General features: G+C 43.0%; 1 protein-coding gene across 8 annotated transcripts in view; it reads right to left on the reverse strand.

The window, feature by feature from the left end:
• KIDINS220 (kinase D interacting substrate 220) overlaps positions 1 to 24759 on the reverse strand; it is a 376999-nt gene that overhangs the window by 179175 nt on the left and 173065 nt on the right. For all 8 annotated transcript variants that reach the window (XM_029595825.1, XM_029595823.1, XM_029595820.1 and 5 more), the window contains 7 exons: positions 20250 to 20415; positions 17754 to 17905; positions 12156 to 12445; positions 9742 to 9882; positions 8061 to 8304; positions 7487 to 7575; positions 3030 to 3174 (listed from right to left, as the gene is read on the reverse strand). In XM_029595825.1, the coding sequence (XP_029451685.1) occupies positions 3030 to 3174; positions 7487 to 7575; positions 8061 to 8304; positions 9742 to 9882; positions 12156 to 12445; positions 17754 to 17905; positions 20250 to 20415 (1227 nt within the window). The remainder of the gene's footprint in view (positions 1 to 3029; positions 3175 to 7486; positions 7576 to 8060; positions 8305 to 9741; positions 9883 to 12155; positions 12446 to 17753; positions 17906 to 20249; positions 20416 to 24759) is intronic.

A 24759-nucleotide genomic window follows, 5' to 3' on the forward strand; every position in this document is an offset into this window, starting at 1 on the left:
GATCAGCAGAGTTACTTATCTGTAACAAGTGCTCTTCAAGAACAGCAGGATGTCAGTCCTCATATATGAGTGACATCATCAGGTGCAGGCTGACAAAGAAATTTGACTTCACAGTTTCTATAAACTTTGAGCATGTCCTACTGGTCATGTGCAGTATCGCACATCTACATTGGGATCACTTCAGCCCATAATTTAGTTTAGAGCTGGAGAAACCAACTTCAAGGGGAACTGGATGGGCTTTGTAAGGATTGATATCCCACTGTCCTGGGAGATCACCTGCTACAGGTAAGCAATTGTGCTTTCTCCAAGGAAAGCAGGATGGCAGTCCTCACACATGGGGAATTCTTAGCTACAGACTGCCCCAAACAAAAAAAAAAAAGAGGTAAAATTCCAAATTCAGTGACAACAGGCAAAAACCGCTTTTAGTGGCAATAAAATCATTTTCATACTGACTTAAAAAGGTTTTTTTTTTAAAGGGGCAATTTGGAACAAAAATAACAGAGCCTGGGGAGATGGAGTGGGGTTCTACAACTCACAGACTCATTAGGATAGACTGGTCAAACCTACAGTTGTCTCAGGAGTCCCTGTCCAAACACTAGTGCGATGTGCATGTGTGCAGAAAACTCCATGCTGCAGCTTTACAGATCTCCTCAATGGAGGCTGATCTTAGGTAGACTACCAATCTTGTCATGACTCTGACATTATGAACCTTAATGTGACCCAGCAGATTCAAACCTGCCTGGGTATAACAGGAGATGATGCAATCTTCTACACAATTAGAAAGAGTGCACTTGCGACAGCAATTCCAGGTTTGTTGGTGTTGAAAGAAGAAAAAGCTGGGTGAACTCTCTAAGGGCTTCAGTTTGCTCCAGACAGAAGGCCAAGGCTCTCTTGTAGTCCAAACTGTGTATCACTTGTTCATCTTTGTGCTACATGTCCTGGGAAAGAACATTGGAAGGAAAACTGACTGGTTAAGGTAGACGTCTGACATTACCTTAGGCAGGAACTTAGGATGTAAATGCAGAACCATCCTACTGTGAAAAAACTTAGTATAAGGTGACTAAGTTACAAGGGCCTGCAGCTCACTGTCTGCATGCCAAAGTGACCGCCACCAAAAATATGACCTTCCAGGTCAGGAATTTCATCTCACATGAATCTATAGTCTGAAAGGGAGCACACATCAACTTGGTCAATCAGGGCCAGAATGTTGGGGTGCAGACTTGACAGGGTGGCAGCTGGCTTGGGTGTCAAGCACAAGGAGATGTCATCAGCAGGACTACTTTTATCTATATGCATAACAGGTGTCCACTGTATGAATTCAGAGGGCTCTGCTCTGATGACCGCTGGGCAATACCCTGAAACTCTGGCAGCAGAGGACAGCTCTCTGCTTCCTGCTCCAACCCCTTTCTTCCTAGGCAGCATGCAAGGAACAGGAGAGAGAAGAGTACCTGAAGCAAACAGAGCACAGTGCAAAGTGAAAAACAACCCTTTGCTCCCTAATTCAGCCCCTCCTTTCTTCCTCTTGTTCCCCTTCCCTTTTTGCTGCAGGAAACAGGAAAGGAAAGAGAATTAAACTAGAGTGGATAACAGAACAAAGAAGAATTCTGTTTTTGTCTGCATATTTCTAACTCGTATTCATCTATTTTATATTTATGAGGATCTGTGTTCTGCAAGGTGAGGTATTTTGCTAACTCCTTCTCAAAAATTGCCAATGCCAACAGACTGGGAAATAGGAGGAGAGGTCACTTGTTCCTTGCATCCCAGAGGTTTATCAATGGCCAACACCTGTATCCTAGGATACTGTCATGATTCCCATATCGACATGGAGAATAAGCTCTCTTCCACACAGAATGCCCTGGAGGATTTCAAGATTTCCACCAGAATGTTCCTGCTCCCAGCATCATGCACAGAGACTGATGCCAATGCTAATTGAACTTTTATCTGATGTATGTCATCAGGGCTCCGCAACGCTGGAAACAAAGAGGCTGAACCCTTCGCTGTCTTTGAGAGGAAGGATGCAGATGATGGCTTATCTCCATGGTCCTATTGTGGGGAGGGGAGTGGTTGATGCCCCCCTAATGTCAATGCACTGTCAGCAGTTGGTGCAGCTCCTGGGTCCCTCGATGTCAGTGCCTCAATACTGATGGGCCAAATTTACAAATCCTGAAGTGCTTTTCCATGAGCTTGAGCAAGGAACATCCTCCTCTGAAGGTCAGAGTCACACAAAGGGCACAATCCTAGACGTCTTTGTAAAGGTCACATCTACCATGGGGGCTGTGATAAACATGAACCTTTTGCACAGGGGGCACCTGTCGAAGCCACTAGCTTTTATTTCCTTTTGGGGGATGAGACAGAAAATTAAAGTAGCAGAATCAAATGATTTGATGATGGAAAATACTTGATAGATGCTGCCTTGATGCACTAATTTCAGTGCACCTTGCAGCCGCTAAAAATTAAGAAAATTTGAAAAACATTTGAGAACCTTCCTAAAAATGACTAAATGGATGAAAGAAGACTGCAAAGCCCAGCAAAAAGATTCCTACACTCTTGGGAAGCTAATTTTCCCTAACAGTAAGAGAGAGAAACAGATCTGTGACCGATGGCTTTGCAGAATAGATAAGACTGAAGGAGCCCCCATGTGGACACAAGGTAGCATGACACGCTCAAAGTTTCTAAAAACCCTGACGTCAAATTTCCATGCTGGGCTCTATCTGAAGATGTCATCTGTACGTGAGCACTGCCATTCTGCTTGCCCTTGGAAAACCAGCATGCTTGAAGACAGTGGGAATGAATGCAGTGAAACTGATAGCTTAAGGACATGACAAATATGGACTAACTGCAGGGAGAGAGAAGAGATTCTGGGCAGGAATGGTGTCAGAGTACAAAGAGTACATTTTTCCACATATATTCCTCTTTTCAGCTCTCTCAGTTCCAAGTAGAGGTTGTTCTGAAAAAAGAGACTTGAAAGAGATTCAATATTCATACCACAGCTTTTTCCAATCATACATTTAGATTACTAACATACTAACCTGTAACCGAAACAATGTTGAGTAACCTCCTCATAGTCTGAGGACTGATGTCACTAAACCAATCCTCCGTCACCAGCAGTTTGGTCAAATCAAATGACATTTGCCTTGTCATAGTACGTTGTATCTGCCTTCTTCTGTATGTATCCTGAGGATGAAACAAAAATTCTTACTCAAATCCTCAATGGGAGTTCAAGGACATGCTTGAAGATTTCGTAGACCATACATGTAAAAAATGGCCCTGTACAACATATAGAAAATACATTTAAAAACACTTTCAATGTTTGTTTTTTTTACAGAATTACATCATTAAAAACATATTTGGGATCTCACCCTCAAAGCGCATAAGAAACATGCAAGTTATATCAATAATTTACCATTGAAACACACATTCACATACATAGCCATAGCATCAAAGTTACAAAAACACCATAGAAAGTCCCAGCAAGGGGACCTTTGTTTCGCTATAATAGGGTCAATTTGCTTGTTCCACTACACTGATTCTATATGTGATTATTTGTCTATGCATCCTGATTTATACAGGACAAACAAAACGCTTTGGAACATAAAAGTTGCATCCATACAGGGAAGGAACAGGCGCCACTAGTTGATCACTGGACATCATTTCAACATACAGTGGATGAAATACGCTTCTTTATTATTTGTCAGATCACGGCAGTAATATATCTTGCCTTTTAATACAAAAAGAACAATGATTAATTTATGAATGGATACTATGAAACCTAAGGGGTGAATTTTAAAAACCCGGCATGTGCCAAAACCGAGAGATACAAGAGAATGTCCTGCCGGTGCACCCTGTGCGGATTTTATAGGCACCCAAGTAGACGCATATCTCCCAGTACGCGCACAAATAAGAAGTTGCAAAAAGGGGGCAGGGCACGGGAGTTCCGGGACGTTACCATGAAATGTGCGCATAAGTATTTACGTACACAAGTGTGCTCCAGGGTTCCCTGCCAGTAACTTTATTACTGCTATGGATGACGTGCAAGTAAGAAAATAAAACAAATCTAGGCTAGTCTGCGGGGTTTTAAGGGTTGGTGCTAAAGGGGGAAAGGGAGGCTATTTAACTAGTGGGGTTAGGGAAGTCTGATCCCTGACCTGAGCAAGCTGGACACAAACTGGAAAAACAGGTAATTGCGTCTGTGTGCATGTCTACTAAAATCCCCCCTCTTACTTGGTAGAGGTGGCATTTGCACGCACAGGCGCACATCAATATAAAATTGCGCGCACATGTACGCGCAAACTGCTTATTTTATACCATACATGCATTTATGCTTGCATGTATAATATGGCTGTGTCCTTTGGCGCAAGCTGGCATATGTGCGTACATGTGCGTGCGCACGCAGGCTGGTATCAAAGATACCGTCTAATGGCCGGATTTTAAAAGGCCTGCGCGCATAAAATCCGAGGTTTACACGCGTGGCCGGGCCTTACGCACGCTGCACGAATTTTCAAAGAGGCCCGGCTACGCACGTAAAACCCCAGTATGTGCACATGTACCGGGCCCTCTTCAAAGGGGCGAGCCAGGACAGCGCCATTGAACGCTGTCCCAAAGACTTGCTGGCCGGCGCGTGCACTTACTTCAGCTCGGGATCTGACGTAAGTTATAAAACAAAAAAAGAAAAAGAAAGATAGGTAGGGTTTACGGGGAGAGGGGAAGAGGGAGGGAGTTTAGGTTGGGAGGGAATTTAGGTTGGGAGGTAGTCTGCTCCATGTGTGTGCATGTTACAAAATCAGCGCACACATGGATGCACGCGCACCTTATAAATTCTTCCCCTAAGGGTTTAAATAAGGAGGATGAATGGTAGCAATTTTATAACATGAATAAGATGGAGCAGTGCCTCTAGTGTTGGATATATTACTTTAAAAAGCATGGACTCAATAGTATGTGAGTCTGTCCCCTTAAATACTGAAGCGTCTCCAGTAGTTATGACAATTAGGGAGGTGCTATCAATTTGGAATTTAAAACAATGGGATACTTTGGTACGTATTGGTAGCAGCTGTTTGAATGGTAATATGAAATGTGCTAGCTGGATTGTTTTGCTCAGTTGACTATGTGAAACCTCTGCAGTGAGTAACAGAGATAAATCTTGAATATTTATTTATTTATTTATTTATTTAGTGCTTTTTTTATACTGACATTCATGATACCAATCATATTATATCGGTTTACAAGAAACAATGGGGCAATAACATTAACATCAACATGAACAATATGGCGAAAAGTGAAAAAGTTACAATAAAACAGTTTAAGTGGAAAAATAATCAACATAAAAATGTATTTTCTGCGTCATACATTTTACAGCCCAGTTTATTTCTCACAGGATTTTCCATTCTAGTAATATTCCTATAATATGGTTTGATAAGCTTTTAATATTCTTTGAATGTCCATTAAGTGATAGAAATTTGGGTTCTTTAACTGAGGGGTAATATACTATGGATGTAAGACTCTGCTATGGGATTAGATCTTGAAACTGGTGGGTAGTATATCCCTCAGCAATTCAATATGGGGTAGATTTTTAAAGTTATGCGCGGGCATAGATTTGTTCACGCAACCCGGCGCAAACAAATCTACGCCCGATTTTATAACATGCGCGTGCTGCCGCGCGCATGTTATAAAATCCAGGGTCGGCACGCGCAGGGGGGTGCACAATTGTGCAACCTGCGCGCGCTGAGCCGCCTGCCTCCGTCCCCTCCGAGGCCGCTCCGAGGCCGCTCCGAAATCGGAGTGGCTTCGGAGGGAACTTTATTTCCGGCCCCCCCCCACTTTCCCCTACCTAACCCACCCCCCAGCCCTAACTAAATCCCCCCCTACCTTTGTTGAGAAAGTTACCCCTGCCCAAGGCAGGCGTAAGTTATGCGCGGCGCGCCATTCCCCGGCCCAGGGCCTGGTTCGGAGGCCTCGGCCATGCCCCGGAACGCCCCCTGAACGGCGCCACGGCCACACCGCCCCGACACACCCCCAAGCAAAGCGGCTGGATTTACGCGCGCAGGGCTTTTAAAATCTGCCCCTATAGTTGTTGGTGGGCTGATTTAAAATAAAATACAATTTAATATTCTTGTATCTTTTGAAAAATGTATAAGAGCTTTTAAAAAATGTTTTTTGGGCAATGGATATAACAGGTTTGGTAAAATTTATCAGTTTAGTGCTGTGATATGAATTTATACCTTACAAATTGCGTAGTCTTGTGGTATGGCATTGAATATATATATGGGCACATAAATAAGGAGGATGAAACCTGGGGTAAGGTATTATTTTTTGTGAAGTAGTTTTGATAAAAAGTGTTTTCTGTAGTTTGTGAGATCATAGGGGATGTCTTTTAATTTATTATTTATAGATTTCAAGTAACTGAAGACACTTTACCTCCTTAAAAAGTAATAAACTTCGGTTCCTGTGAATACTGCGTCAGGAACTTCATCTCTATGAATTCTTGCATAGACTGCCATGCCAGATGACTGATCCTAAAAATTGTTTCAATGTTGTATTTATGATTATTCAATTATTGTAATAATATGTTTGAAATAATTTAATTTGTGTGCGTTATCTTACAGTCCCCTGAAGAAGCTGTTGTGTTACAGCGAAACAAAGGGCCCCTTGCTGGGACTATCTGTGGTTTTTTCATAACTGATGCTATGGCTGTGTATGTGAATGTGTGTTGCAATGGTAAATTATTGATATAACTTTCATGTTTCTTATGCACTTTGAGGGCGGGATCACAAATATGTTTTTAATGATGTAATTTTGTAATAGACATTAGAAGTATTTTTAAATACGTTTTCTATATGTTATTCAGGTCCATTTTTTACACGTATAGTTTATGGAAGGTTAAACCTGATTTATATACATTCGCTATTTGTTTGTTTACCTTGTAGATTTTGTAGATCCATGATTATTTTGTCATCCTGTATGAATGATTACCATTAAATAAGGGAGTTCTTTTTTCTGGGTACCTTGATTTATTTAATATGCTTTACTTTTACATATATTTAAAAGTAATTTATAAATTCTTATATACATTTATATTTAACAAAATATTTTATACATGATATATATTTCTTAAATTTTATATTCATAATTTGTGTGTGTTGTCTGTGTACCACTGCTGCTCAGTTTTCTTCAAGATCTACCCAATAGGTCTAATTTTAGGATATCTGCACTGAATATCATCCATGTTAGTAAAAGTATCAATGCCTTAACCAATCAGACACTTGTAGGACTAATGTCATTTCTGATGCTTTTGGCAAAAGTTTAGTGAAATGCAGGGCAGAAGCTTACAACAGAAAGTTGAATAACTTAATAATAATTTTTTTTTAAATTTAGATGAGCTTCTATTGACCAAATAACTTTGGCAGCACTGCTCATTGCACTTTTATTTTATTATGTTCAGATTATCTGTACATTACCCAACAGCTGCAGTTTTACTCTTCTATTCACTCACCCGCCTATTGAGAGCGGTTTTGCTGCCAACTTTTGTCATTTCAGCAAGGCTCTGCTGAGAAACTCTTCTGTCAACATCTTCATGTATACCTAAAATAAATCAACCCATCTTGCCATTAAACATATCTATCAAGCAACCTGACAATTGATGGTAAAACAAGAGAAGGTAAAAAATAAACCCCATGGGGAGCTTGCAGTTAATTTTCAAAGGGAAACCCTGCACGGAGACCTCTTTCGAGATCCAGGCCAAGAGCTCACAACACAGGTACAAAGAAAGCATGAAGGCTGGTGCAAAGCAGATGGCCAAAAGTTCATTTTGCAGTCCCTACCCCCAACCCTGCCCCCAATACTACCAGCTTTTGGTGCTAGTGTGAGTAGGCATACTGTTACCCAGCATACATATTTTTAGCCACATTCATGGGGTGGAAAGGAATAATCAAACCACATGTTTACCTTTGTAAAAACTTTTGAATATTACTCCTTAAACTTTCAAATCATGCACAAATTATTATTTTTTTTTTTTTTTTTTTTTTTTTACAACAGCATTGCATCATTTTTTCAAGTTGTTTTCTCACCTGTACTGTCTGGGTAGGTAACTTCACCATTGGAAGTTGCTGCAGTGCTCAGCTTTTTGGCATTACTGAGCCCGCGGCTATTGAGGAAGACAGGCAAATGAACTATGTTCCGCATATAATCATGTCCATTTATATTAGAATCTCGCAGTACACTATTCAAGTTCTGATTAATTGCCTTTATAATAATGTGGGGGTCACTGGCAAAAATAGCAATAAATGGACCTTTAGAAAAGAGAATTCGAACCTGAAAGACAAGAAGAAAAAAAAAAGGGAAAGTAGACTATCAGTTACTGTACCCGCCATGCACTGAAAACTGCTGGCAAAATACTTTGAAGGGCTGCAGATCTAAGCAGTAGCTCTCATCCTCTGGCTGCTGACCTTAAAGGAGAGTTTAGGTCACTCCATATTCACTCAGCTTGTATTTGAAAAAAAAACTGCAATTTATGCACTAGAAATATAAATCAACCAACCAGAGCAATTACTATCCATTTGAGCAGTATAAGTTTCATGGCTACCATTCATCACTGGCTCCTCATCTTCATATGGAGCTAATAACCGGCAGTAACATGCAATGACTCGAGTTTCGAAGCTGGGGATATGTGCCTTTTTCCACATGTGAATGGTGGGATCCCTATTAATTTCAATGACAGGACCTTGAAGTACTGCTTTCTTAAACTAATAGCCCGCTGAGACCAAGAAAGTCTTGCCTGAAAGCACCGTACTCCACCTAGCCTACAGGTCAGAGGTACAAGTTAACCAGAAGCCTTCATCTGAGTTTCTGCATGTTTAGAGTCTGAATATTGGCATAACTGGTGGTAAAGATAGTAGCATTTATGAGATGCCAGTTCCAAAGGATTTCCACCAGCAGCTCTCATAATGATGCAGAGAATGTCCCCTGGCTTTAAAAGTCCTAGATTTTGATTGTTTCTTGTAAAAGTTATTTAAAGAAGCTGCTGGTAGGGCTGTTTGCAGCCTGCTGGTAGCAATGTGATACTCGGGTTTAAAGTTGACCTGATGCACTGCGGGAGGACTGTAAACTGCTCTTTCACATAGTTCCTTTGAAGGTCTTAGATACGCAGCCTGACTGCCGTCGCAGGGGAGAAATGTTTAATTATTCCCAATGCTCCTCCTTTGCCCTTTCTTCCAAAATGTGAGCTCCCATAGCTTGACGGTGTGTTAAGGGTCCTTGGGATTCCAGTATAGAACCAGTTCTTGAGTGCAATAAGTTATTATAGTGCTCACCTGGGAGAAAACATTTTCCAATAGTAAGAGTGAGATAAGCCCTCTGCAAAATAAAAGGATGGTACAAAATGTATTTAGAGCAGGAAACTGTTCTAAAGCAGTGAGCTCTGTGGAACAGAGATCTGGAAGAGCATGGCCTTCTCTGTCATCCCTTACTCAGTTTTCAGGATTAGGGAGCAAGAATTAATTTGTCTTTCCTCTCAATAACAGTAAGAGAAAAGTGGGCACAAATTAGTTTTGTTTTCCATTTGTTAACTTGTACCTCTGGCCGCAAGGCTAGGCAGATTACTGAGCCTTCAGACTTGACTTTCTTTGTCTCCGTTGGCTATTTTTAGTTTGAGGAAATATTACATCTCATCTACTACGGTGGAAGCAAAGAAAGTATTTGAAAAATAATAGAACTATACACAATCATTTCAAAAGACTAAAAACAACGTACCGTATCAAGCATCTGAAGAACTTTGTCCTGTTCACAAGCATCCAGTCCATCGATAATCACCACTAGTCTGGTCTGGTTCTGGGTAAAGCTGTCAATGGTCTTTGCCATTTTAGCCATTAGCTCCACTTCACACTTCAGTACCTTTTAAAAACATTACTGGAAATAAGTAAGTAGGATCTAGGACTGAGGGTGTTAATCAGCGCACCTTTTTTTCCCCCTCTTCTTCAGGATGCCCAGTCCTCAGCCCAGACAGCACTGGGTGACATACGCCCTCGCCAACCAGGAAGGTTAGAGGGATGTCTCCTCCAGGAATAAGCCTCAGTGCCACTCCTTTAGTCGGCAGGGGTTGCAGGATCCATCTCCCCCCTCTGTGAGATGGAACATGCTGTATTTGACCCTTTCAGACTTGGAGACCTAAACTCAAGTTTCCTGCACCTCAGAACATAGCACTGCAGCCTTAAGCCACAGGACCGGCACATCAGCACCCAGTTTTAATGACATCTCTTCTGTTAAAACATGCAGACGGCTGAGAAATACATTCGCATGGGCTTAATTTTTAAGGCTAAAGTGGTGAACATGCAACTGACATCAAAGAAAAGTAAATAAAAGAATATTTTAAAATTTTATCTTAGTTATGCTGATGTTCACAAATTGATGTTATTACTTTGGAGTGCAACCATATTATGAGATCTATCTTTTAGCTTGTAAAATATATTTTGGACAAATATTTCCAGAGTCACAAATATTGGCTATGAAACACCAACCCTGCAAAACTTGTACACTGTCATCCTTGTAGATACTGCTCCAAAGGGAGTACCATGCACTGGGTAGATGGCCTACTTGGGAAAGAATCATAGGATTGTAAAGGTGGAAGGGTCAAGGCTGTAGTGCATTGCACTATTCTAAAGCCATTTTTTATTCCCATCTTCTCTTTGTCACCATTCCATCTTGAGATGGCATGCATTTCCATGTCCTCTGATGGTCAAAAGGACAGAAACACTGAGGTTCAAGGACATCATCCTATGGCATAAGATGTATCCACTCCTTCCACAAGGATTCCCCATTTAGGAGAGGCCAATCCATTCACAGGCATGTGATACAACATTCAGATATTTCCATATCAAAGCTCCATTATAGTATCCACCAAGAGTCTTTGGACATGTGATGGTTTTCAATAGCTTGCTTATGCATGAGGTCATGTCTTGAAACAGCCACTCAGACTAAATCCCCCTGAATATGTCTTAAGTCATACCTTTGGAAATATTGCGCATTTACTAAAATTTTCTTTAAAACACTGAATCATATAAGCTGTATTACATCTGTAATACCTGTTCTCAATGCTGTGTTACTTTCCTGTGAATTTAGTAGCATGCATCTAGATTTCACTCTTCTCTGCAATCAGAATGAAGTCAGCTTACTCTCAGGCCGATTCAGTAAAAACGCGGGAGAGCGGACGAACGCCTGCTCTCCCGGCACGCGCGATACAGTAATCAAATGAGGTGGTGAGGTAGAAACGGGCAAAAGGAGGCGCTAGGGACACTAGCGCATCCATAGCGCCTCCTTTTAGCCCAGAGCAGCGGCTGTCAGCAGGTTTGACAGCCGGGCTCGGAAACCGGACACTGGCAAAATTGAGCGTCCGGTTTTCGGCCCGACAGCCGCCGGCCCATTTTAAATTTTTTTTTTTCTTTTTTACTTTTTTTTACCCTTCAGGACCTCGATTTAATATCGCTATGATATTAAGTCGGAGGGTGTACAGAAAAGCAGTTTTTACTGCTTTTCTGTGCACTTTCCCGGTGCCGGCAGAAACTAGCGCCTACCTTTGGGTCGGCGCTAATTTCTGAAAGTAAAATGTGCGGCTTGGCTGACACTTTACTTTCTGTATCGCGGGGAATACCTAATAGGGCCATCAACATGTATTTGCATGTTGAGGGCGCTATTAGGTGCTGCGGGTTGGACGCGCGTTTTCCGCCCCTTACTGAATAAGGGGTATGGGAAAACGTGCGTCCAAGAGCATGTTAACAGTGCGCTCCATACTGTATCGGCCTGTCTGTGAGGTGCAGCAAGGAAACCTAAATGAGTTTCAGATTATGAAATCTGTCACTGTCCTACTGGTGTATCATTTTGCAAGTGCTGCCCTAACACATTTTGGAGTCTTTCTAAAAGGAAATGCAACCTGCTGCTTCTCCTTTGAAAGCCTGAGAGTACTGCCTGAAATATTTCCATCCTTAAGCAGACTAATAAGAGACCAGAGAGGCCTGAGGTCTCCTGCCGAGAAGCACAAAACACTAACCACTGGCTTGAGGGGACTACCCAAGTCATATATATGTAGAGCCCTGTCTAGTACAATAGTATATACCACAGTTCGATGTCTTGCACTAATCGTATTAAGAAACACAAATATTCCCAGTACTTACTTTCATAAACCCTTCACTTTTTAATCTATGAAGTTTGGAAGCAGCACTATGAAGCCGCTTTCTCTGGGAATTCAAGATGGAGTCCATCACTTGCCACCATGTTCGGCAGTTCAGCACAAGCGCCAGTCCAACAACACATGCAACCGAGATCAGAATGGCATTCACCGTCTTGTTCTTCGCTGACACGTTAAAAATGGCCAGCAAAGTAATACCAGCAATAATGCAGCCCAGAATAAAAATAAAAATGACAAAGGAAGGGAGACAGCAAGTCTTCTTCCACTTCTTACCACCTGTAACAAAAAAAGAAACAAAACAGACAAAGTCTGACGTCACAAACCTTTCCAGATTGGCAGGGAGCTTTGTTTTTAGTTTTCCCAGGAATGTATCAAACTGGGAAAAAAATCAGTGGGGGGGGGGGGGGGGGGGGGGAAGGAGTCATTTGTTTTCACCAATTTTCTACCATTTTGTTTGTGATAATAAACACGGATACATTCCTGGGTAAAATAGAATAAAAACTGAAAACAAAGCTCCCTAAGCATTGGCGTTTGGTAGTGGTCCTGCTCCAGCTCACGTGGGACCAGCCTCTGCTGGGCTGTGGCACCAGAGGTTTTCATCTGAAACGCCTCCAGGATCTTACTTCCTCCTTCACAACAAACGTCTTTGGCCCAGGAACCACAAAAACCTCAGTTCCTTCAGGAACGGTGTGCAGTCAGAGACTGGCTGTTATCTGTTGCCACTGCAATGGCCACTGTTTCCTACCCTCCAGAGGCTGAGAACTCTGCCTCTGAAGCATTCCAAGTTCTGCAGGCCCACAGACAGGAACCAAACCCAGGTCTCCTGCACAGCACTGATGCACTGCCACCGGGCCAAGCCCTGCCCTTCAGTATTTTTAACATTAAAGTGCAACCTACTCACCAAAGGACCCTGCCTAGACTAAAGAACTTGTTTTTTATATTTCATTCCTTTGAACAGAGAGAGCTCAGGGGTAGCCTGATGGCTCAGCGGCAGTGCTCCATATTGCCATGCAAAGGGACCTGGGTTCAATTTTCAGTTCAGTTCACTGGCGTCAGCCAGGACTAGGGATGCTATGGAGGCATTTGGGCAAAAGTGCAAGGAAACACATGATGGACAGAGGGATAATAACTTGCAACAGTCAGGAGATGGAATTTACGGTGCGCATATCCGATGAACTCAAGGTTGCAAAACAGTAGGAGAAGGCAGTGGCCGGAGCCAGAAGAATGCTAGAGTGCATATGGAGAGGCTTAGCCAGATGAGGAGGTGATAATGCTTCTCCACAAGTTATTGGTGAGACCTCACTTGGAGTACTCTGCCCAGGGCCTCAATCTCCTGCGATTCCACAAGCGAGGGAAGGACAGCAAAATCCAGCCATTCCTGTGGAACTGTCATGGGAGACAGGGGGGGGCCAAGCTGGATGCAGGAAATAAGCTGCCAGTGCAATTAACTACCTCCCCTCTGCTGGCCGAGTTCCCCACCAGCCCCCACGCTCCTCTTCAGATCGGGTGGCAGGAAGCGGAGAGCTGAGGCAGCAGTCGGGCCGCATTTTCCTCCTCTGCCACCTGGCGCCAGACCGCTGCTTTGAACAGAGAAAAAAAACAACCCAGCCCTCTCACTGCCATGGCTCTCTTCTTCCTGCCATCCAATCTGGAGACGAAGGGGGAGGGAGAATTAGAAGAAAGATGGGGGAACTGGCTAACCTGAGGTGTGGGTGGAGGGCAGGCTAGCCAAAGAGACAAGCCAGAAACAATCTGCTCTCAAGCAGGAGCTTCAGGCTGCTTTTCCCAGTCTCCTGACCTCATCATTATTGAGCCACTTTGGGGAGAACTCAAACATGCAGTTCATGCTAGTCAACCAAAGAATTTACAGGATCTGGAGGCTTTTTGCCGAGAGGAATTGGCAGCTTTACCACATCAGAAAATAAAGGGCCTCATTCATAACTATCACAAAAGACTGCAAGCCATCACTGATGCAAAAAGGGGCAATAGATGATATTAAGAACTAAGGGTTTTGCAAAATTTGAAAAGGACCATTTTATTATTTCCTTTACTACTCTGGCTTCTTTAATGATTGTGCCAGTCTGTGATACATAACAATTTAATTGAAACATTAAAAATAACAGACGTGTGGGTTTTTCTTTTCTGATCACTCATGTTTTCTTAAAATGCTACCCATCTTAAGAATTCTGCCAGGAGTATGTAAACTTATGAGCACAACAGGAGAGGAGGCAAGCTCCGTGCCCCTACTATTCCAAGCTCTGGTTCCAGAGCGAAATACTTTTGTGTAGTCACTGTGCCATAGGCTCTGGCTTTAGGAAACAAGTGAAACCCTGTTTCGGAGGATTCTGAGCACTATGCTAGCGTTATGTTGCTTTAGTTTCACTGTGTAGCTCAGGAACTTTGCTGAACTGAACTTGTGATGAATGGTTCTTTGACTCTTATCGATGCAGTACAGCTGGAGTTGTATCATTCCATGGCATATAGAATTACAGTATTTATTCTGATCACAGACTGAAGCAGAGAAGGAATTTTTTTTTTTTACAATATCATATTTCTTAGCAGTGTAAGCCTCTATAATCATCCAAACCCAAGATTTTAATTGTTTCTAAAACTTGCTCTCTCTGTGCCTAACATTCAGATATACCTCCTTTAGTGCTGTGCTGCAAGACATTATGAGCATCACAAAGTTGAAAACTGAGGGGGTGACTTTCCTGCCTCCACTCATTGCTTTTTCAATTACATTATTTTAAGAGAACATAAGAAATTGCCATACTGGGTCAGACCAAGGGTCCATCAAGCCCAGCATCCTGTTTCCAACAGTGACCAATCCAGGCTACGAGTACCTGGCAAGTGTTACGCGCCCCATCCGCGGCCATCTCGCACACAGGCCTGCTCACCTTCACGGTTCCATGGCAGGTCCCGGTTCGGCCTCCCTAGCGGTAGTTGCCAGCTCCTCTAGGCCCCGGCGTCCTGCGGCAGCGGTCGCCGGGCCTTCCACTGCGCGCCAGGCCCCACTCCAAGGTTCGGCGTCCTCACTGATGCTGGCCACGCCCCTATGCGCGCGTGGACTGCCCGGCCTATTGTAGGGCCAAGGGCGGGCCTCAGCTCCGCGGCGTGACCTGATTGATCCCCCGATATAAGAAAGTTCCTGTCTGTGCTTCCTTGCCTTGGCAATCGGGTCGGCTTGTATGCGAGATTGCCTTTGCATTTATTCCTGCGCTTGTCTTGTTCCTAGTCTCGTTCCAGGATCCTTCTGTTCCAGTCCTGTTCCTGACTTGTTCCTGCATCCTAGCTCCTGCTCGTCTTGTTCCTGTGTTTGTCTGTACGTTTCCCCAGGTAGTACCTCCGGACTGTCTAACTGGTACTGACCTCAGCTTGTTCCTTACCCTGCCTGCCTGCCTGCCACCTGCCTCAAGACCTCAGCTTGTTCCTTGACCTGCCCGCTTCCTGACTTCGGCCTGCCTGTGACCTTGTCTGATCTCCGGTATCTGACCTCTGCCTTGTTGACCATCCCATGGACTGACCTCTGGACTCTGACCTTTCCTCACCTGACCTCGTCCCTAGATTCTGGCTCTGTTCCTTGCCTTGTCATCACCTACGCTATTCTGGTCCTCCTTGCTCCATCGGACCTCTAGTCTCGAACCCGATCGCGCTCTCCCTGTGTCTGTGGGCACGCCGGACTTCTACTCTTCCAGGAGACCCTGCGAGGCCCACCTAAGTCCAAGCAGCCCGGGTTCCTATGGGCTCCTCCCGAGGGGACCTCGGGCTTCCAGTGGTGAAGCTCATCCTAGCCTCTGTCTCCTCCAGTGCTCAGACCATGGAGGCAGTTGCCTCCTGATCCCTATCAGGAAGTGTCCTCCACTGCACTCGGAGTTGCACTCGGAGGTGGACAAGGGTCCACCTCTGAGTGCAACAGCAAGTACCCAAAACAGTAAGTAGATCCCATACTACTAATGCCAGTAATAGCAGAGGCTATTCCCTAAGTCAACTTGATTAGTAGCAGTGAATGGACTTCTCCTCCAAGAACTTATCCAAACCTTTTTTAAACCCATCTACATTAACTGCCCTAACCACATCCTCTGGCAACAAATTCCAGAGCTTAATTGTGCATTGAGTGAAAAATAATTTTCTCTGATTAGTTTTAAATGTGCTGCTTGCTAACTTCATGGAGTGCCCCCTAGTCCTTCTATTATCTGAAAGAGTAAATAACCGATTCACATTTACCTGTTCTAGACCTCTCATTATTTTATAGACCTCTATCATAACCCCCCTCAACCATCTCTTCTCCAAGCTGAACAGCCCTAACCTCTTTAGCCTTTCCTCATAGGAGAGCTGTTCCATCCCCTTTATCATTTTGGTCACCCTTCTCTATACCTTCTCCAGTGCAACTATATATTTTTTGAGATGCGGCATCAGACTTGTACACAGTACTCAAGGTGCGGTCTCACCATGGAGCGATACAGAGGCATTAAGACATTTTCAGTTTTATTCGCCATTTCCTTCCTAATAATTCCTAACATTCTGTTTGCTTTTTTGATTGCCGCAGCACACTGAGCTGATGATTTCAATATATTATCCACTATGACGCTTAGATCTTTTTTCCTGGGTGGTAGCTCCTAATATGGAACCTAACATTGCATAACTACAGCAAGGGTTATTTTTCTCTATATGCATCATCTTGCACTTGTCCACATTAAATTTCATCTGCCATTTGGATGCCCAATCTTCCAGCCTCGCAAGGTCCTCCTGCAATTTATCACAATCCGCTTGTGATTTAACTACTCTGAATAATTTTGTATCAACTACAAATCTAATTACATCACTCTTCGTATTCCTTTCCAGATCATTTATAAATATATTGAAAAGCACCGATCGAAGTACAGATCCCTGAGGCATTCCACCGTTTACCTTGTTTCACTGTGAAAATTGACCATTTAATCATACTCTCTGTTTCCTGTCTTTTAACCAGTTAGTAATCCATGAAAGGACATTACCTCGTTTTCTTACAAGCCTTTCATGAGGGACTTTGTCAAACACCTTCTGAAAATCCAAATACACTACATCTACCGGATCACCTTTATCTAGATGTTTATCAATCCCTTCAAAATAATGAAGATTTGTGAGGCAAAACTTCCCTTGGGTAAATCCATACTGACTGCGTTCTATTAAACCATGTCTTTTTATATGCTCTCTGATTTTGATCTTTAGAATAGTTTCCACTATTTTTCCCGGCACTGTAGTCAGGCTCACTGGTCTATAGTTACCCGGATCACCCCTGGAGCCCTTTTTAAATATTTTTTTTCTAACATGACATTAGAAACTTATCCAGCTATAAAAGGAACCTAAATGGCTATGCAGTCTTGAGATCTTTTCTTTCAAAACAGCAATATATGTACAAAAATGCTATGCAAATGAAGCAAGTTTAATGACAACAGGATGAAAAACTTTAGACCCAGATACAAGGCATAAAAGGTAGAAAGCATGAACTGGTTTTATACCTACAGTTCCTAAAAGAAAGATAGGAAGAATACAGCCCTTGTGCGAAAGGCAAAACAAGGCTTTACCAAAACGTCACCAATGCTACCTTGCGTCTCTTCAGTCTTGAATACTCGAAAAAGCCTTGTTGCTAGGAAGCCAAACTCCCTTTCACAGGCATCAGAGAGAGTTGCAATCATCTCAGCCATTGACGTCTCTCCCCCTACACTGGACAGTCTATTGTAGTCAGTGAACAGAAACCTTTGAGAAGAGAAAACAAAACAAAAAAAAAAACAAAGATGCGTAGGTCAGAGATATCTGTACTACATAAACATCATGAGGGCAATTTTCAAAGCCAAAATGGGCTATCTTAGAACTGCTCTCCACTCTCCGGTTCAAAGGACATGTGGGCTTTCAGCATGCGCACTTTTAGCTGGATTAAAAAGAGGTGTTCTTGGGGGAAGGGGTGCTTACGTGGGAGGGGAGGTAGGGGAAATAGCACACATACATGGGATTTTCAAAAATAGGCATGCTATTTTATTGCTCCTCTGCCTCCTCCTGGGCACCCACACAAACAGCAAGTGTAAAGTATATGAGTGCTTTAAGTACACGGACCTCAAGCTAATTAAAAAAAAAAAAACACCTGGCTAGTTTTTCTTTGAATATTAGCTACAAAGTCCTTGTGTCCTTTACAACAGTTCAGGCTATGTGACACTTAAGAGGTAGGGGATATGGTTAATAAGGTCAGAGGATTATCAAAGACATTTCTCTAAAAAAAACAAAACTATTTTAGACATTGAATTTTAGTATAATCTAAAGTTGTTTGAGATACAAATTACTTTTCATTCATAATAGTACACATGATTACCTGTAGGCCAACAGATAGTTATGACAAACCAATTCTTGCAGGTGCTAGTACTTACCTGGGGTGTCTAAAGTCAACTAATTTCATAAAGACAACTCCCAGAAGAAAGGAATACAATTGGGAATAGCCTGGTAAAGGCTGTTGAAGACCTAAAATATTTGTTTTGCAGATCCACACAAGACAAAACATAAGCGCAAACAGCATGAACATTTTCAGCGAGGTTGATTACCTATAATGGGTGTTCTCTGAGGAAAGGAGTTCACCAGTCAAATAAGCAGGGCAGATGACCACCACCAGTGCTCAATGGACAGATTCTTCTAAAACATTCTGGAAAAGGCAAATGCCTTTTATTCCCCCTGTGCAAGGCAGCAGCAGCTCACTAGCTTACCTTAGTTCCATTTATTTACCTTTTACTGGGGGTAGAACAACTTCAAACGGGAAGGTGGGCAGATTTGAATGATTGGTGAACTACTGTCTTCAGAGAACATCTGCTCTGAAAACAAGCAGGTTCACAGAGTTACAGAAATGCTATTCCCTAAGATTTTTCTCAGCAAAAAGGGAAAACAACAACAAGGACTGCCAACGCATAGAAAATATTTTTGTTATTAAAACCCTTTTTAGACATGTTTCAGTGTGAGAGTGCCTACAGTTGGTGCTTTGTTCATCTGTCTGTCCTTCCATCCATCCACATGTATATAATCACAGAAACAAAGAAAAATGACAGCTGAAAAAGACCATCCAGTCTACCCATCCGCCCAATTAATTTTAGCTTTATAATTCCCATTGCTCCCTTAGAGATCCTCTCTATTTATCCTATGCTTTCTTGAATTCAGATACTTTTTTTCTCCAGCACCTCCACTAGAAAGTCATTCCATGCATCCACTACCCTCTTTATAAAGAAAGTTTTCCTAAGATTACTCCTAAGACTACCCTCTTGTGCCCTACTCCTATGACCCCCTCTTTCTAGAGCCTTTCTGTTGAAAGAGGCTCGCCTCCTGTGTATGGAAACCTTATAGATATTTAAATGTCTTTTATCATATATCTCTCTTATCTCGCCTTTCCTCTAGAATGTATATGCTTAGATCTTTAAGTCTATCCCCATATGCTTTAGAAAGAAGAACACTGACTATTTTTTGTAGCCACCCTCTGAACCCTCTTAGCGCTACACTGAAGCTATGAGGATCAGATGGGCACTTTTTGCACTGTTCTGGCTATCAGTGAAACTGGTGAAAAGCATTCAATTTGAGTAGAAAAGCATCTGAGTGGAGCTAAGTTTGCTGGGAAGAATGTCGCAAAGTCTTTCCACTTGTCTGTTTGTTCCTGATTCGAAGAGGTCGATTGCTAGAAGTTCCCATAAACTGAACAGACTGTCCACATGTCTGTGCTGATGCTTAGATGAAAAGAGACGGAGTGGGTTCAAGAGGCAATTCTTGCACATGCTCAGTAGTGCAAAGCACTATGAGCTTAGAGAGAAGGGTCCTTTTGGCACTGTCAGATGACATCATCCACATGTTAAGGTTATTTCAGCCCTGCTTGTTGAAGGAGCATAAGCACCCCACCCCAAAAAAAGGAGCAAAAATTAGAGTAAACAAGCAAACGAGGGTAAATTATAAAGAAAAAACTTCATATTTGTTGGTGTCTCACTTATGTAAACACTTTTCCACTCCTGTGTTTAGATCTGCAGTGATAGAAGATAAGGAAAAATATTGAAAATCAATGCATAACAGGATAAACTCTCACCTGACAGGTAAAGCTTTTGTGGTTTGTTCTGGCAGTTCTGGTGGGTTGACAAACATCAGTTTTAAGAGGAGTTCCAAGTACCCAATATGTCTGGCCAGCCTTGTACTCAACACCCACGCCCAGGTCCAGCTTTCTCCTTCTCGTCTGCCCCCAAAGTAAACTGCAACTGTAACAAAAATTAAGTTTTTTCAATATTTGAACTTGCAGATTACTGCAGATACGAAAAAGCAAACTTTGGTAACAAATTCATCCTATAAAACCTTTAGAACTAGGCAAAAACGATCACATATCCTTCCAAATTCATCACTCATTCTGCGATGTCAAACCATGGCAATTAGTACCCTTAACAGAGTACATGGGGGTAACCTGCACAGAGCGGCAGTTACTACAGTTACAAATTGCTGGGCAGACTGGATAGGCCATTTGGTCTTTATCTGCCATCATTAGTATGTTTTCAAGAAATGTTCATATTATTTAGTGCACTGTTTCTCAATATCATAAATCTCCAGAGTGAGAGGAACCTACATCTATAAAGTTTGGCTCTCTCTTCAAATCACCATCACCCTTCCTTGAGGGAGCATTGGAGGACTGCCTGTTTTCACTTATGGGCTTCTCAGCACTGGAAAATGCCACTAAGAGAAATAGCAGTGCACCAGACTCACAACGAAATGAAGATCTGCAGCAAGTATGCAAGTACAAGTGTCCTGAGAAAGTAAGCTTATTTTTAAAAACAGTCAGGATTGTTTCTATTCACTTGCTTTGAAAAAATAGCTTTTTTTTTTAATTAATGATTGCTGGTTTGCCTTTCACTTACTTCACTTGTGAAGTTTGTTTTGTCTTACGCCACCAATTACTCTCATGCTTACAGGACTAGGCATTAAATGTTAAGTTACACTCAGAATAGTAAGTTATAAACAAAAGGGCTGATGATTAAAAAAAAAAAAAAAAAGCTGAGCTCCTAAAATTTAGACACCTAAGTTTCCAGCTGAAAATTCACCAAAATTTAGGATCCTAAATTTAGGTGCCCAGATTAGGTACCTGCTTCTGAAAATCACCTAACTCCACCCACTTTTTAGTCTCCTAAATGTAAACTCCTAAATTTAGGGACTCGGCCATAGTAAATTTTCAAAAGGACCAATTTAGGCGCCTAGCCCCCAAAGTTAGGATCCTACTCTTTGAAAACTAATCTTAAAGGCCCTAATGTAATGTTTAAATGTACCCTATATAATGTTTATGAGTGTACACTACAATGATGATAGCCAATCAAGCCCGTATCACATCCCATCTAGATTACAGGAATTGGACCCCTATCAAATACTTGCATTGCCTGCAGCTACAGCAAAATGCAATAGTATACATTTTAATAGGCTGTAATCCTAAATACAGTATATCAGAGTTAAAACAACTACATTGGATACTAATTGAATACCAGGTACAGTTTAAAGTTTTAAACTCTGTATTTAAAGCCATTTGGGATTTAGGAGCAGATTTTAAAGATCAGATAGTGCCATGAACATAGGTCTTCACAAAGTGGCTTGTTGCTAGAATTATCTCTGAAACTTGCTAGATTGAATACTATGAAAGGAAGAACTCTTAGGTGCATTGGTCCATATTATTTTAACAAGTTATCTTTGAAGATTATGGGTTTCATAGGATTATTTGAGTTTTCTTAAGAAATCGAAGGCATGGATATTTAGGGAGGCTTTCGATCTTGACAATTAGATAGTTATGTTGCAGGTTGCTCTCAAGATCTTCTGTCAACTAACATCCTCTATCCATCCAACACAAGAATAAAAGGGGCCTGTGCACCCTGATCCCATCCCTACCCTCTTGACACAAGAATCATTCCATCTGATTTCCACAGCCACCCCCCAAAACAAATAGCAAGAATGTCCCCAGTGTTCTTCAATCTCATTCCCCCAGCTTCCCAAGTTAGCAAGAACATGTTCCGTTCCTTTCTATCCCCTTCAATCTCAGGCAATAGAGCAACAGCCTCAGAAGGTCGATCATCATCACTCACTAACTCCCTGGAGATCAAGTCAAGGAAAAGTAGCATAACAGGTCATCTGGTAGCATTTTGAAAATCACCTGCAGTGGGGCAGAAGGGGATCTCTCCCTGCTTCGATTTTCCGAAGATATTGCATAAAGGGGTAGACAGGAGTGAAACTTGCGATGGGAAGAGAAAGGATCAATCAGGTAACGGAGAGGGAGGGAGAATGATCAGCCCACTGAAGCCCTTGCTCTTGTGCCCACTGTTGGAGAAGCAGGGACACTCAGATGACATCAAGTATGTTATTGCTGTCTTGAGGGGCTACAAAGGATCAGAAATCTCTGGGGACTTTAAGGACTAGCCAGCCACCCTAAAAAGAACTATGTGCAACTGTGAACCAAACTGAGTGCAGGCCTAACAACACAAAATAGACGTTGGCTGACATAAGATGGCCCCTGCTGTTTTTGAATGTTTTTGAGACTAAGAAGTAATCTGTTATTGTTATCCATGTAGAACAATCTGTCTTCACCTTACAGTTTAGCTAGTAGAAGTCAGACACAAACTTGCTGAGTTTTGTGGCCTTGACAACGTTGTATCCATGCCAATTTTCATTCAGCAGTTGTATTCCAGCATATCACCACCAATATGAAAGCTGTGTGCATACCCCAGCTCAATATCAAAAATCCACCAAACTTTTGCCAGTGGAATGTGATAATATCCAAATCATCCAAGTCATCTCAGGGGGACACCCCCGAGGTTCACGACCTTGCTGGTACATCAATCGGAGCGCACGCGTGCCCTATTTCATCAGGAACATGGCGGATCCGCAGCGTCGTGCTGGTCCAGGGACGCCGGAGGGAGACGGCAAGAAGATGTTGCGGCAGCTAACTGTCCATCAGACCTGGAGGGAGTCGCCACAGAGGTATAGAGGGCGGAGTGAGGGTGTCTATCAGCAATGGACGCAACACATCCCTGCAGCCTTTCGCCGAACTGCAAATATGCCAACCAGACCGCCCTGGCTTCCAGCCAATTGATGTTCCAGAGATTCTTCTGCATTCCAGCACCCTTGTGCTGTCAGCTCCTGACAGTAAGCTCCCCAGCCAAGGAGGCTCGCATCTGTTGTCAGTACTAGCAAGTCTGGTGGTGCTAGGGAAACTCCACTCCTGAGATGATCCACTTGCAGCCACCACTGCAGTTGGGAGGAGACTTCTATCGGCAAGTGGAGCTGAATTGAATAGGCCTGAGACTGCGAGTTCCACCGAGACAGCAGGGAGCGCTGAAGAGGACGCACATGCGCCCTTGCCCATGGCACCACTTCCAGGGTTGTCGCCATTAGGCCAAGTACTTGCAGGTAGGACCATGCAGTCAGACGCAGAGTGTTCATCAAGAGATGAAGTTATGCCAACAACTTCTGAATTCGAGCTTCCGGCAGGAAAACCTTGTCCTGCTTTGTATCAAACTGAACCCCAAAGTATTCCAATGACTGAGCAGCTAAAGACTGCTCTTGGCTAGGTTCACCACCCAGCTGAGCTCCTGAAACAGGGAAATCACCTTGCAAGTCACCAGGTGGCTCTCTCCCAGCGACTTGGCTCAAATCAGCCAGTCATCCAAATACGGGTGAACTAGGATCCCATCCTTTCTCAACTCTGCCACAAGGTCCTGGGAGTGGTGGCCAGACCAAAGGGCTGGGCTCGAAACTGAAAATGGCATCCCAGAACTGTGAACCTCAAAAAGTGTTGATGTTCTAGTTGGATGGGAATGTGAAGATACACCTCGGAAAGGTCTAGAGAGGTCAGAAATTCTCCCAACTGCACGTCCATTATCACTGAGCATAAGGTTTCCATGCGAAAATGCTTCACTCGAAGATGATGGCTGATACCTTTGAGCTCCAGGTTGGGATGAAAGGAGCCCTCCTTCTTGGGCACGACAAAATAAATGGAATATCTCCCCATATTTTCTTGAGATGTGGGCACTGGAACCATAACCCTCAAACTGAGGAGACTTACCAATGTACCCTCCACTGCCTGCTTCTTCTGCAGGGAGTGGCAGGGAGACTCCATGAACATGTCCCAAGGATCACTGCAAAACTCCATCGCATATCTTTCTCATATCACCTTCAGGACCCATTGATCCGATGTGATTTCGACCCACCTCTGATAAAAGAGTGAGAGGTGTCCCCTTATATCCTGTTCCTGGAGGTAGGTCGGTAAACTTTCACTGGGAGACTCGGGAGGCTCCACAACCCAAGCCTGCATCCCTTCTGGATTATCTGGATGAAAGGACTGAGACCTACTAAAGGGTTGAGTCCTCCGAAAGGTTGCTCCTCTATAAGGTCAAAAACACTTGGATCCTCTAGCACAACCTCTCGTGGTAAAGGAGCACAGATTCTGCTTCTTATCCTCCGGCAAACGAGGAACCGGTGATTTGCCCCACTTACTGGCCAATTTATCCAACTCGCTCCCAAATAAAAGCGAGCCTTTAAAGGGCAATTTGGTGAGGTTAGCCTTGGAGGTCGCATCA

The sequence above is a fragment of the Rhinatrema bivittatum genome, chromosome 3 (assembly GCF_901001135.1).
Source record: "Rhinatrema bivittatum chromosome 3, aRhiBiv1.1, whole genome shotgun sequence".
NCBI classification, from domain to species: domain Eukaryota; kingdom Metazoa; phylum Chordata; class Amphibia; order Gymnophiona; family Rhinatrematidae; genus Rhinatrema; species Rhinatrema bivittatum.